This window comes from Gossypium hirsutum, chromosome D10, assembly GCF_007990345.1.
Source record: "Gossypium hirsutum isolate 1008001.06 chromosome D10, Gossypium_hirsutum_v2.1, whole genome shotgun sequence".
Lineage (NCBI taxonomy): Eukaryota > Viridiplantae > Streptophyta > Magnoliopsida > Malvales > Malvaceae > Gossypium > Gossypium hirsutum.
In genome coordinates, this window is record NC_053446.1 from 3,086,373 (window position 1) to 3,099,721 (window position 13,349).

The window sequence follows — 13,349 nt, forward strand, 5'->3', positions numbered from 1 at the left end:
TAATGAATTTATTAAAAAAAAATCCCTCCGCTAAGGCTTAAAAATGGTGATAAGACACAAGACTCCTTAGCTAACGCATGAAAAAAAGTAAAAAATAAAAATAAAAATAAAATCTGTAGCTTTTAAAATGAAATATTTGAATTCATAATACACCATAAAATGTACTTATATTCTCTTATTGTCTCCTTTAGCATAAAAAAAAAACTGTTTTTACTTGAAGCCCACAAGGTTCAAGACATAGCTGAAACCTTTTACTGGCACTAACTATATTGTGTACACAAATGTGGATTTTAACCAGAGGATAATGACCTTAATTTACAGTCTAAATGAATTTCTGTACCCTTTTTTTCCGGTTTCTCTCGTCAGTTCTCGTGAATCATATTGATCGGCTCGCTCAATACATACTTTGGTAGTTCATACTTGGCACCTGCAATCATGAATTAACAAGCAAAACATAAAGTATAGGGGGGGCGGTGGAATTCATTGAAAGAATAGAAATAACTAGTTTGTTAGTGATTTGGCACCTCTTTCATCGTAGCAAATTGTTAGATCGTCGTTCTGGACAATCACCCCTGCACTATTGATAATTGCTTGAGCGTGGGTTAGCTCAGATTCTGCCGCAACTCGAAGAGCATCCCACATCTCTGGTAACAAAACCGATATGAAGAATAGCACGGCACGGATTATATAATAAGGTTCCCATCACATAAACAATATCTCGTAAAAGAGTAGAGAGACAAAAGAATCTCCAATATTGAAACACCGCTCACTGCAGACATTCCTAGTTGATACCTATAGAGATGTTGGTTCAATAAAGAGAGTATCGAGCATAAATTGGAGAGGATAAACGACCCAATTCAATGACAAGATATAAAAAGTTTACATGTAAACCTAAACCTTTATAGGTTGGCAAACGGTGCTTGCAAGTGAATAGGAAGATTTTGAATTGAAGAAAGAGGGCAAGCTTTCACATACAGGGTCAAGTTCTCACATCTCGCAAGCAACCGTAAATTCAACATTTTGTTGCTCAAAGCAATAAGAATTAATGGCGATCTTAAAATTTAACCATAGTAAGTAATCGAATTGTCTAAACAACCGTTTTAATTGAACAGATTCTTAATTGCATTACATTTAGAAAATTACGTCCGATGCGGGCAGGTTGATAACCTGATGGCAGCCCTGACTTAACTTCCAAATGAAAATTCTATCCTCACATAAATCATTACTCCGACTCTCATTTCCAGGAGGCATTTCCTAGTAAAACCTATAAATGTGTGACGGAAACTGAAGAAAACATTGCACAAACAACCGGCATCGACCATATTGCATCGAACAAATAATCACTACGATATTATCGATCTTTCTAAATAATTATACAAAGGGGAAAAAAATACCTCTCTGGCCACCGTAGTGAGGAGCTGTATCCCAAAATTCATCACGCATCTGCTTAAGTTGTGTCCTCGTAATCGGTTCGGAATGTTTCCAAGGTTTTGGTTTCCTGATTTTCTTCACATTTTCTGCAAAAAAACATATTTGAAATCACCAATAAACTCCTCGACTAATAAAAAAAAAAACACAATTTTAGCTTTTAATCTTACTATACAAACATGGATCAATCATCATAAGATATCAGTCAAGTAAAAAACAAAAATCAAATTATCAAATGGATTTACCGTAAATCTTATGATGATTAAATCTAAACCCTACCTTTTCAATACCAAAAAAGAAATTATCAAAACTTGGTCAAAATTAGTCAAATTCCATAACCAAAGCCAAAAATTCAAAGTAATGCAATCAAAGAAGAACAACAACCATTACAAAAAAGAAAAAGAAAAAAAAAAGAGTCGAATTAAACCATCCAAAACAGAGAAAAATAAATTAATTCATTATACCGTCACCCCTGGTTCGCTTGGATCCTGTACAACCCATCACGGCTAAAAAGGCAGCAATAAAAAAAAAGGGTTTTCTTTTAAGGAATCGAAAATATTATAAATTGATGCAAACAGCAGCAGCTGGCGTTGTTGTTGTTGCTGTTGCTGCGGCTATAGTTTAGGACCCTTTTTTTTTTTTGCCTTCGCAAAGCACCAAGCAGCGACCTTTAAAGCGACAGCTAATGAAAAAAGAAAATGAAGAAGATAAAGAGTTGCTCCCTCTTCACTCTTCTTCTTGTTTCTTTTCTTTTTCTTTTTTGCTTCTTTTTTATTTTCAAAGAAACTTCCTTTTCAATAGTCGGGTTTATATACAGTGTTTGGATCAACAATTGTTTTTCTTTTTCAAAGCTTCTTCTTCTTTCTATTATTTTTTCCTAACGAAGTTAAATCTTCTAATTTACTAGAACTTCGTCTCTCGATTCTCCTATAATTTGTTTTGGGTAAATTCGAGTAGCATCCCTCAGTTGTTAACAAATTTTGTTTTGATCCTTCAATTATAAAAAAAATTAAATAGGTGATTTTATCAATTTTTTTGCTTAAATTCTGTTATTAGTCCCTGTACTTTTCAAAAGTTGTAAAATTAGTCTCTTTATTTTAATTTGATCAATTTGAATCCCTGTAATTTCCTATTTTTGAGATTCTGATCTTAACGCAAATGATAGTTGATAATCCATTAAATGGGTTGTTAATGAGTAATATGTGGAAATAACATGCTGATAAGACATTATGATAATATGTTTTCCTCATCAGATTTTGAAAATAACAAAACTTAGTGAACTTAGTAGCTGTCATTTGGTAAAGACTGAAATTTTAAAATAGTCATTCAGCTTCAAAAAGTTATAAAATAGTCACTTAACTATTTGAAAGTATTCATTTAATTCATTGAACTATTCGAAAGTTTTTATTTAAGTTACTGAGCTATTAAGTTTTTTTTTTAAGTTAAGCTAGCGAGCTTTAAGCACCGATCCGGCTATTAGTGTGGTAGATAAGCACCTATCGACGAGTAGTTGAACATACTTTAGATCCAAGTCAGTCTAACAGTTAGTGTTGGGTATCAAAGAATAAAGTTGTTTGGACTTTCATTCCCAAATTCGTGACTTTCAAAACTGTTTCATGATTAAAAAAAAAGTGAGCTATAGGAGAGAAGGAGAATGAGATCTTTCGATTGATATAGGTAGTGCGAACAAAGAAGCACATACAACAACAAATTTAATCGCCCAGAGATTTTAAATGAAAACTTTCAAACAGTTCAGCGATCATTTTGTAACTTTTTGAAATTGAATAACAAAAACGTAAATTTACTGCTAATTTATTGACTTTTGGGTGTAGTTTTACCCTAAGTTAAAAAAAGCAATTCAATCACTTTTCAATTGCTTTTCCATGATAGCTAAACCGTTCGTTGAATATACGTAAATGGAATGTTTAATATAAATGTAGCCTATCATAATGTGTTAATTGTCCTTTGAGATTGCATCAAAATTTTAAAATACTTAATTTTAAATATTAAAAAGATTAGATTGAAAGTCAACCTAATAAGACTTTAATATGGTACGCAGTAGGTTAATTTTGCTTTTATTTATTCATATATTTAGTACTTTTAATTTAAATAAGGAAATTGATTCAACCAAAAAAATACTAAATATGGAATTTGCCAAGAGTCTTTTGAGGTAAAATATCTAAGTCAATGCACGACTAAGTCATAGAAAAGGATATCATTTTAAATAGAGTTAATTGCATTATATATCCTTAAACTATGATTATTATTTTAAATTGGTCCTTAAATTTTAAAATGTTCTAATTAAATCTATAAACTATGGATGTTAAATTCAACTTTGTCATTTCAATCAAAGCCTCGTTTGTATTTTATATAATTTATCTTAAGGATAAATTTTTACATATCGTGATTGTTCAAATAAAAATCATTTTAAGAAGATAAACTTTGTCGAGTTATTTTACTTTGAATGTTCCAAATTTGATTTTTTGCTGCAATTCCAAATAGGTGTTAGTGGCCGATGTTTAGTGGTTTAGGTATAGTTTTGTAGGTTTGTTGGTTGAGAAAGATTTCGTTCCTTTTTCAAATGTAAAAGGGAATGCTTAAATGGAAATAGTTAGGCCAAGATCATGTGCAAAAATGAGATTAAGGGTGAGTTTGGATGGGCGGTGCGTTTATCTGCGATTAGTGTAAAAATAACGGTGATGGTGAGATCAGATACTGTAGCGTGAGACAAAAAATAAGCTAAACACACTACATCTAATCGTCCATCCAAACCTATCCTAAATTTGATATTTAAGATTTTTCAAATTTTAACCAAAACCAAATTGTATCATATAATCTAATGTATGTTTAACAATGAAATAAAGAAAAAACTCAAATACCAGATGAGTGTTGAAGCCAGATTCAAGTACGACATTTAAAATTCAGCTTTAAAAATTTATTTAGAGATAATTTTAAGATTAAAATTTCATTAAAATACAGAATAAATATATAATTAAATTAACATAAAATTATAAAACTATATTTTGTTATTTTAATAATTTTTATGGAGTTTTCAAATAAATTAAAATAACAGACGACTCCTTATATCACATTATCACCTCGAGAAAGTATATTTTTAATAAAAAATGTAGCCCTTCAACCAGAGAGGTAATACTGCTACAAGTCCCCCAAAACAAGCACCAACAACCATAGACCAGGCCAAAACGAATGTATAAATAGAGGCAAGAGCTAAACCATCATGCATGGCTTTAGTCACCAAAAACACAAATCTAATGCATTGACACCGAATCTCCATCTGTTCTCATTGGACGGTGAATCAAGGTGGCAAACCATGCTTGATCTTGGGATGCTCAAAACGACAACCAATGTCACCTACCATGCGGTTATTAAGGGTGAATTTTAATCCAGTTAATTCAATCAGTGTATTTGATTTTGGTTTAGATTGTATAAATTCTTAATTAGATATTTGTGATTATTCGAACTTATATTTATACTTTTTATACTTAAAAATGAGAACCAATGCAAGGAGGGAAACCAAAAATAAGTCATAATTTATAAATTTATAATTTTTGAAGGGACTATAAAGTAATTGAATCATTTTGAAGTCAAGGTCATTATATGCTCTTTTTGGTTTTGCTCGTATTAGCTAGAATATGGTGCGCTAATCGGTACCAAAAAATAACTTTAACAAATAATTTAAATTTTTATTATTCATTTTAGATTCATTGAATTATGAATTTTTACAAGCATATTTTGAGATTAACTTATTTTTTAAGTTAGAAAATATTTATTTTATTTGTTTATGTTGAGTTTATTAATGATGTATTGTATTTGTGAAGCTTATTAAATAATAAATTTATATAATTGATGAATATTTCATATTTGAGACTTATTTAATCTCATTTTTTGATATTTATAAATATTTTTATATGCGTTATCAAATATTTTCAAAAATATCAATAATTTTGAAATGATATGTCGAAACATATTAATACCAACATATTAATACCAATACCAATAAAAAAATGATACATTCATGAGTACGATACTGACTACCTTAATCTGAATTTAACCTTATTCATTTCACAAAAGAAAAAGGCGATGCAACGGTTAAAGGGCAAAAAAAAATGACATCATCAATTTGATACATTTTAGAGAAGGAATTGTATGAAATTGTGATTTCACGTCTTCCTCATCCATTTCTAATAAGAGAATGACAAATCAGATTTTTTTTTGCTGATTTTGAGCTTTTTCCTCCTTATAAAATTTAAATCAAACTAAAAATACTAAAAATTAAAAGAAAAAATCTGATTTATTATTTTCTTATTGAAAAAAAATAAAGATAATATGAAATAACAGTTTCATTATTTTAATGGCATTTATTTAAGCCAACGAGGTGCTAATATAGTTACATGTATAAACACGCGTTCCACGCAAACAAAACCCGCCTTTTATCACCGTCCCCGCCGTGGCGAGACTGGGAAAGCGAAAGCAAATAAGTTTCAATTTCGTAACGCCACGTCATCTCCTTCTCTACACTCCACGAAAACCATACACTCAAAAACAGCCAAGCGCCTTTTTTATTATTTCAAAACATCTTTTTCTCTGATTTAGGGGATCAATCTCAGTTCCCTCGATCTCCAATTTCTTTTCCCTAAAATTCGTTGTGAAAATACAGAAATCGTAATTGCAAAGATGAATATATTCAGATTTGCCGGTGACGTGACTCATTTAATTAGCATCTTAGTGCTACTCCTCAAAATCTACGCTACCAAGTCTTGCTCAGGTAAATCTTTCCGCTACTCCAATTTTCAGTTTGTTTCCCGAGAAATCGCTAAAATTTCACCTCGGTCAAGTGCTGAAGTATTTACAGCGTTTCTTAATGTGTCAACGGGAAAATTTTGCTGTTTGGTTGCTTAGAAACTGTTGTTCTTTCTTTTTTATCCTCGCATTTCCAGTAAGCATAGCATTACTGTTTTTTTTTTTCCGACTAGTTGAATTTGCTTTTTATTTTTATTTTAGGTATTTCGCTGAAGACACAGGAGCTGTATGCGCTGGTGTTTTTGGCTCGCTACTTGGATCTCTTCACGGATTTTGTATCTGTGTACAACACCGTCATGAAGGTGGTCTTCATCGTCAGCTCTGTCGCCATTGTTTGGTGTATGAGAGTGGACCGAATCGTGAGGCGTTCTTACGACAAGGACCTCGACACGTTTCGTCATCATTTTCTCATCTTGACAAGCTTTCTCTTGGCGCTTTTGGTCCATGAAAAGTTCACGTTTCAGGAGGTGACGATTTTATCGAAGTTTTAATGCTTTTGAAAGTTTGATTATATGAATGTGGATATTGAGAATTTGGTACTGTTTTTTCTACTATTATTCCGTAATGCTACCGTAGAGAGCTAGTTTCTGATCTAGGATTCTTGAATCTTGATAAATTCTGAAACTCCTGAAGTGCTAATTATACCTTCTGAAAACAAAGCAATGGCCTAAGTAGAATCATGAAAACAGCATCTTCGCTCTTCCTCCTTTTCCTGCACGTGTTAAATTATTTATTCCTATTGCTCTGCCATCACCCGTTTTCTTTTCTCAATGAACTGTAAGTGTTTCTTTTGGGTGCTTTTGATTCACTTTTTCCACTTATGCAGTATACTGTTTACACTTTAAGGCTTAAGCAGCATTTTGGTGCTTTTGTTTTGCTTTATCTCGTGGTTGCATAATCTTTTTTTCTCCAAGTTTTTATAATTGTTCTTCAAAAGCGGTATATTTGTTCCCTTTTGCAAATAAGTCCTCTCTTATTGTGCTTGTAAATGTTGATTTCTTTGTCTTAGTTTGTTTATCTCAAGTTGCTGGCCTGTAAGTTAATCTAAACCAATGAACTTTATAGGATTTCCCCTTTTTTGTGGGGTAGTTCAATCTATTATTTTATCTTCTCATGCAATGTCCCTGTTCTTCATGAATTCTTAACTGCTACAAGTTGGCTATTAAACTATTTCATTTATTGCAGATATTCTGGGCAGTTTCAATATACTTGGAGGCTCTTGCTATTCTTCCCCAATTAGTTTTGCTACAACGGAGTGGAAATGTGGATAATTTAACTGGGCAATATGTCCTGTTTTTAGGGTATGCCTAGTTTTCATTCGTTGACTATTAGTAGTAGACAACTTCGGTTTGTGACTCAAAAGGTTTTCAAACTTGGCATCAATAATATAGAATATGTTCTTTGCATGAAAATTATATAGTTTTATCCTGTTTCATTTTACTTTATCCCTTTCCAATGCCTTCTGCATCAATTGCATTGGTAATAAATTGACAGTGATTGCCTTCCTTATTTGTTGCTAATCCAACCTTTTGGCTTAGCCATGGAATACCCAGATTGGAGGTGTAAAATAAACTGAAGTAGTTAGCATTGGGTTTTTAGTTGCTAAACATATTTTAATTTGATTGGCATCCAAATATGGTTGGATGTGCTCTAGTTTGCCCTTGTAGAGACAATATATATTACATATAAGTGATGTATGTATGAAACAAAATTTGTATTTGCAGGGCTTATCGTGCATTCTACATTCTTAATTGGATTTATCGATATTTTACGGAGCAGCATTTTACTCGATGGATAGGTGAGAACCTAAGAGCAATGTTACCCGATGTGTTTATATATCTCCGAATGTTGATATTGATTCTTGACTTGTGAATATTTTTGTTGGTTTTTAGCATGTGTCTCTGGTATTGTCCAAACAGCCCTCTATGCAGATTTCTTCTACTATTATTTCGTCAGGTAATTACTATCCTTTCTATATATATATATATTGTGATTTTGAACACTCTTACAACGTCTCTGGTATGTGTGAAAATTGTATCTTTTGCTTGGCAGTTGGAAAAACAATGCTAAACTGCAGCTACCAGCTTGAGCCGAGAGAAGTTCTTTTTCACTTCATAGAAATCGAAGTTATGGAGCAAAGGTAGTGTTGGAACAGCATCCGTCGCAATTGTTTTTTTGAAATTTGAAGAGGAAGAGGAAGAGGAGAATTCATTACATATATGTGTAGATATACAGATAGGTAGATATAGTTGTGAACAAAATTAGTAGGAGATAGTTGTTGTATTTCATCAGCCTTGCCTATCCCCGTTATTAATTGTAATGAGTGAGTTTTGAGTTTGTAAAGATACTATAATGATTGCAATGGGGGAAGGTGAAAAATGAATGGAGGCAAACCAGCAGTGTGGTTGGGACTTGGGAGGGGAGGTGTAATGTTCCTTCTTGTTCATCTTCATGTGAGCATAAGTCGGTTAAAACTGATTTAATTGGTCCATCCATTCCGTTAAGTCGATTTTGGTTAATTCAGTTTTTGTGGTTAAATAGGTTAAGGTTTCAGTTAGAATGGTTTTTAAGTTGGTTATAGGTTATTGAAATTTATAATCGAGTCGGTTGAGTCGACTGACTTAATATATAGTATTCGTTAATTATTTAAAACATAAGTTGGTTAATTGACTTTAACTGGTTAAAATTATGAAAGACGGTTAATTTACATATAGTAAGAAGATGGTCATTTAAGTCTGTTATATATACTATAAATTGTTCTGTCTTCCCCATGAATCAAGCTGGCTAGCCGAAATTATAATTGACGGGCAATATATGAACGATATAATTCTAGCTGTTGATAGAGGAATGTGAGAGCCCAGAATGTAGTTTAAAAGATAGGCCCATGTCCAATAACAAATCCTATTCTGGCAATTACAATATCGTGGCAAAATTATTTTAGTCATGCTAAAGTTTTTAGAATATCGTGAAGCTTTTTCAACTATAATTTTTTTTAACTAGAATTAAATTTGTAAATGTTGAATGATGGAATTGAAATGATAATTTTTTTTAAAATATTAAAGATTAAATTTATTGAATATTTTAGATTAAATATTAAATAAATAAAATGTGCAAATAAATAGGAGAGTAATTAAAGTATTTAATTCCAGAAAATGAATGATTAAATCGAAAAAATTAATAATTGTAAAATTAAAAGCTTGATGATTATTTTTTATAATTTATCCTAAATATAATAACTTTATTTTATTAATAAATAAATCAAATAGAATGGATTTAAAATAATTTAATTTATTTTGTGGGGATGAATTTTAAATTGGAAAACTAAATTTGAACTTCAAACACTATTTAAGTAGGTCCAGACAAGATTACACCCTATTCTATACACATTTTTTTAATGGAGAGATACTTAGTAATATTTTATCATCTATTCCGATCCTATCCTATCCTAATATCCTAGTAGTAATATACTATTATTTAAAAATAATTATATATTTTAATTTTGAAAAAAGTTGCATGATACTGCATATTATAATACAAAGATTTTCAAATTTCTCCAAGGTTGGCCCGCCATTTGAATACAAAACATATACTAATTTAACTTTTTTTTTTTTAAAATACCACTAATAAAAATGGTTTCTTATAAATCAACAAATGGCTGAGTGTAATGGTACTTTCAGAGGAAAAATACAGATTCAAACTTCAGAAATGATATTTTAAAAAAAAATACATCTACGTACGAACTTCAAACATAAATTATAAAACAAACGTGCAAAGTACAAAAAAATTATCACACACATTATTATCGAACAATTCGTGCAACTCAAACTCATAGCGTGAATATAAAGATAGACACTATTAATCAGTTAACTAAACCTTGAAGTAAGAATATATATATTTTATTTATATTTATCATGTATCATAATAATAAGATATTATCGCATATCACTGTATGATTAATTATCAATGTTATATGGATACAAATTAATATTAATACAGAGATATTATAATGTGTGAAGATGTAAATTAAATAAAAAAATAAAGAAATATAAATTGACAGCCAACGCCAAGTCAAGGCTGAAAAGCTGGATAATGGCAGACAGTGATAGAGGATGAAGGAAGGCACCTCGCCTCCTTACCCAAATCAAAGATAATGAATTGTCACTTTCAACATTTTATTCTATTTTATTTTATTGTATTTTAAAATTTCAACCAAAATTTTTACATCTCAAATTCAATAATGTAAATTTTCTACCTTAAATTTTATAATTATATATTTTAGTGCTTAAATTTAGTAATTGAATCTATATAGATTTCTAGATTTAAAAATTATAAATGTGATACAATTCGAAATACGAGAAATTATTTTATGAACCATTTGCAGTATATTATTTATGGTCTCTTTTTAGTTATTTAATGATATTTTTGTAATTTTTTTTCATGCCATTGACACATGATTTTTATATTTTCTTTTACCTTAAATTCTAAACCCTAAATTTAAAATTTTGATCCTAAACTCTAAACCTTAACTATGAACTCTAAACTCAAACTCAAACCTTGAAATTTGGGTTTATAGTTCAGGACTCGAGGTTCATAATTTACGATAAAAAATTACTAAAATTATGTGTTCACTGACATGGAAAAAATTGTTAAAATGTCATTAAATAATTGAAAAGGAATCACAAACGATGTGGTGGAAATGATTCATAAAACAATTTCTCTTGAAATTCTATAACATCAAATTTTAAAGAATTTCGATTTAAAGATTAAAATGAATTGGTAAACATTTCAAATCTCTTAAAAACTTCGCATCATACTTGAATTTATATTATATTTTTTAATGATAAAATGAACAAATTAATTCTTATTCGTTAGATAAAAAAATAATTTAATTATTCTATTAAAAATTCCATTATCTTTAATGTTAAAAATTGACGTCAATTTTCAACAGTAAAAATAAACGAAATTTTTAATAAAAAGAATTAATTTACTTATTAATCTAACATCCAATGATTATTTTATCCATTTTTAAGTAAAATGAAATTTTTTTAACTCCTCAACGAACCTCGGCAGCCTAACATAACTTTTAAACTTGTTTTTAAAAAATAAAACAAAAATACAGGAGATAGACAGTAATATTGTCCCTTGCTCCCTCCCATGTTTTGCCTCTGCATGTTGCTGCTCCACTTGCTCCTTTCTAGGACTAGTACTGCTTTGATATTTTTTTCTGTGAATCTGGTCACTTTTTCTATTAATAAAAAAATTATGAAAATGTAAGCTTCCATAGCTATAAAGAAGACGCACACAGAAGCAGAAGATTTGATGAGCATAAAAAAAGAAATAGCACATGGGTACCTCTGCAAATTGGCTATGTCTCAATGTCTGAATTCTGAATCATGTCTCCATTAATTACCTTTACTTAATAATAGATGCTTTCCACTTGCTTCAAATTTTTGTAATTTTAGCACTATATGTGAAACCTGGTCTTAATCATTTATTGCATCTCTTTATAAGTCAAATGGCTTTTTGGACTCTAATTTTGTTTGGAGGGTTGGGTAGAATAATAATTCTTATCGATCCATTATTCGGATATTTGATTGGATTCTGACTCGTAGTTTACAGGGTTCGCACGTAAGGTGTTCGCATCTTTTTATAAGACTGCACAGTGTGGATTCGTACCATTACGAAAACGAGCCATCATCTAGAAAACACGTGTTATTCTAGGATACGTGTTGACATGTATGGAGATTTACCTACGACGTCCCATCCATAAACAATAACCGTATCATATAAATAGAGAATCTAACCCTTTTGAAGGACACACCCTAAAAACCACTCAACAATAATTAAAGGTAAAATACTTTGCTAGTTTGAAAGGTTGAGATTCTAGTCCTATGTTTTGAAAGTTAAAAATGCAATATTTTTAATTTAATCAATATCGCCTCTTGGTAGCTTTCGTTAAAATTTATCTTAACATGTTTATTTTTTATCTATCATATTCTATATTAGATTATGATAGCCTAATCAATATGCAAAATTGATAAAATTTGATGGAAAATATTTACGAGGATTTAATTTTTAAAATTCTAAGTACATAGGCAAAATCTTAAATTTTGTCAAAGTACAATGACTAACATCATATTTTAACCATTATAAAAATTTAAGAGTTTCTTATTTTTTGCCTTAAAGAAATTAATTTTCAGAGGTTAAACTATTTTTATTCATTAACCAAAGATTTAAAAAGTTGAATGGAATGTTTTATTTGTCTAGAGGGGTTAAAATTTAGCGAATTGCTATTACGGGCAAGAATAAGAGATAGAATTCTTATTCCGTTAGATCACTCATTCGATGAACCAAACCATTGAATTACTATAACGCAAAGAATTGAGACGGAATCAGATACTCTTTACGTTGAACCAAATGAGATAAAAAATACTCTACCATGAGTCAAGTTGCAAATGAAGATCACAAGCATGAAGAATAATGGTCCATATTTGTTGCGAAAAAGATAATTATACCATTTCTTGCTTAAAAATAGATTTCTGTATCAAAATTGATATTTACAGTTTCGACTTTATCTCATTTTACACTTAAAAACTATACTGATCAATAAAAATATGGCACACGACATGTTCTTATTGAACGTTGTATACTTTTTGGGTAAAATGAGACAAAATTAATGATTTAAATACTATTTTTGACAAGAAAAAACTTTAGGTACCTAAATGAGAAAATCAATATAATTTAATAGTCAATTTTGTAATTAAACCCAAAAGAAAAACAACTTAAGATTATTTTTTAACAAGCTTTTCATATAATTTGATACATATATATATTTATATAAAAAAATAAAATAAAACAGAGACCTAATTCCTAGAAATGGTGAACGTGCAGTGCAGTGCGGTCAACTATGTCTGCCCAATGTCTCTTAACTTATAGACTCCACGTCTCCTTTTGATTTTTCTTACAACTTGGTCCTACATGCACTCACCTTCTCTTCTCTTTTTCTAATTTATTTGTATTCTACTAAATTTTATATTATTTTAATATTTTTTTTATTTTTTAATATCTAAATATGATCTTAGTATTTATCTTTATATTTT

The 13,349-nt window shown here is 30.0% G+C and overlaps 2 protein-coding genes across 2 annotated transcripts; one reads left to right on the plus strand and one right to left on the minus strand.

Moving 5' to 3' along the window:
- Positions 1 to 101: 101 nt before the first annotated feature.
- On the minus strand, positions 102 to 2,325 carry LOC121222313 (ubiquitin domain-containing protein 1). Its single transcript, XM_041102812.1, has 4 exons — positions 1,893 to 2,325; positions 1,395 to 1,517; positions 525 to 644; positions 102 to 427 (listed from the first exon to the last, which is right to left on the minus strand). The coding sequence occupies exons 1-4, from the start codon at positions 1,927 to 1,929 to the stop codon at positions 363 to 365; spliced, it is 345 nt and encodes a 114-aa protein (XP_040958746.1). The 5' UTR covers positions 1,930 to 2,325; the 3' UTR covers positions 102 to 362.
- A 3,543-nt stretch (positions 2,326 to 5,868) lies between these two features.
- LOC107909638 (ER lumen protein-retaining receptor A) lies at positions 5,869 to 8,738 on the plus strand. The gene is made up of 6 exons (XM_016837251.2): positions 5,869 to 6,214; positions 6,451 to 6,716; positions 7,435 to 7,550; positions 7,974 to 8,047; positions 8,142 to 8,205; positions 8,302 to 8,738. Exons 1-6 carry the CDS (start codon positions 6,124 to 6,126, stop codon positions 8,336 to 8,338), a joined length of 648 nt encoding a protein of 215 aa, XP_016692740.1. The 5' UTR covers positions 5,869 to 6,123; the 3' UTR covers positions 8,339 to 8,738.
- Positions 8,739 to 13,349: the final 4,611 nt, after the last annotated feature.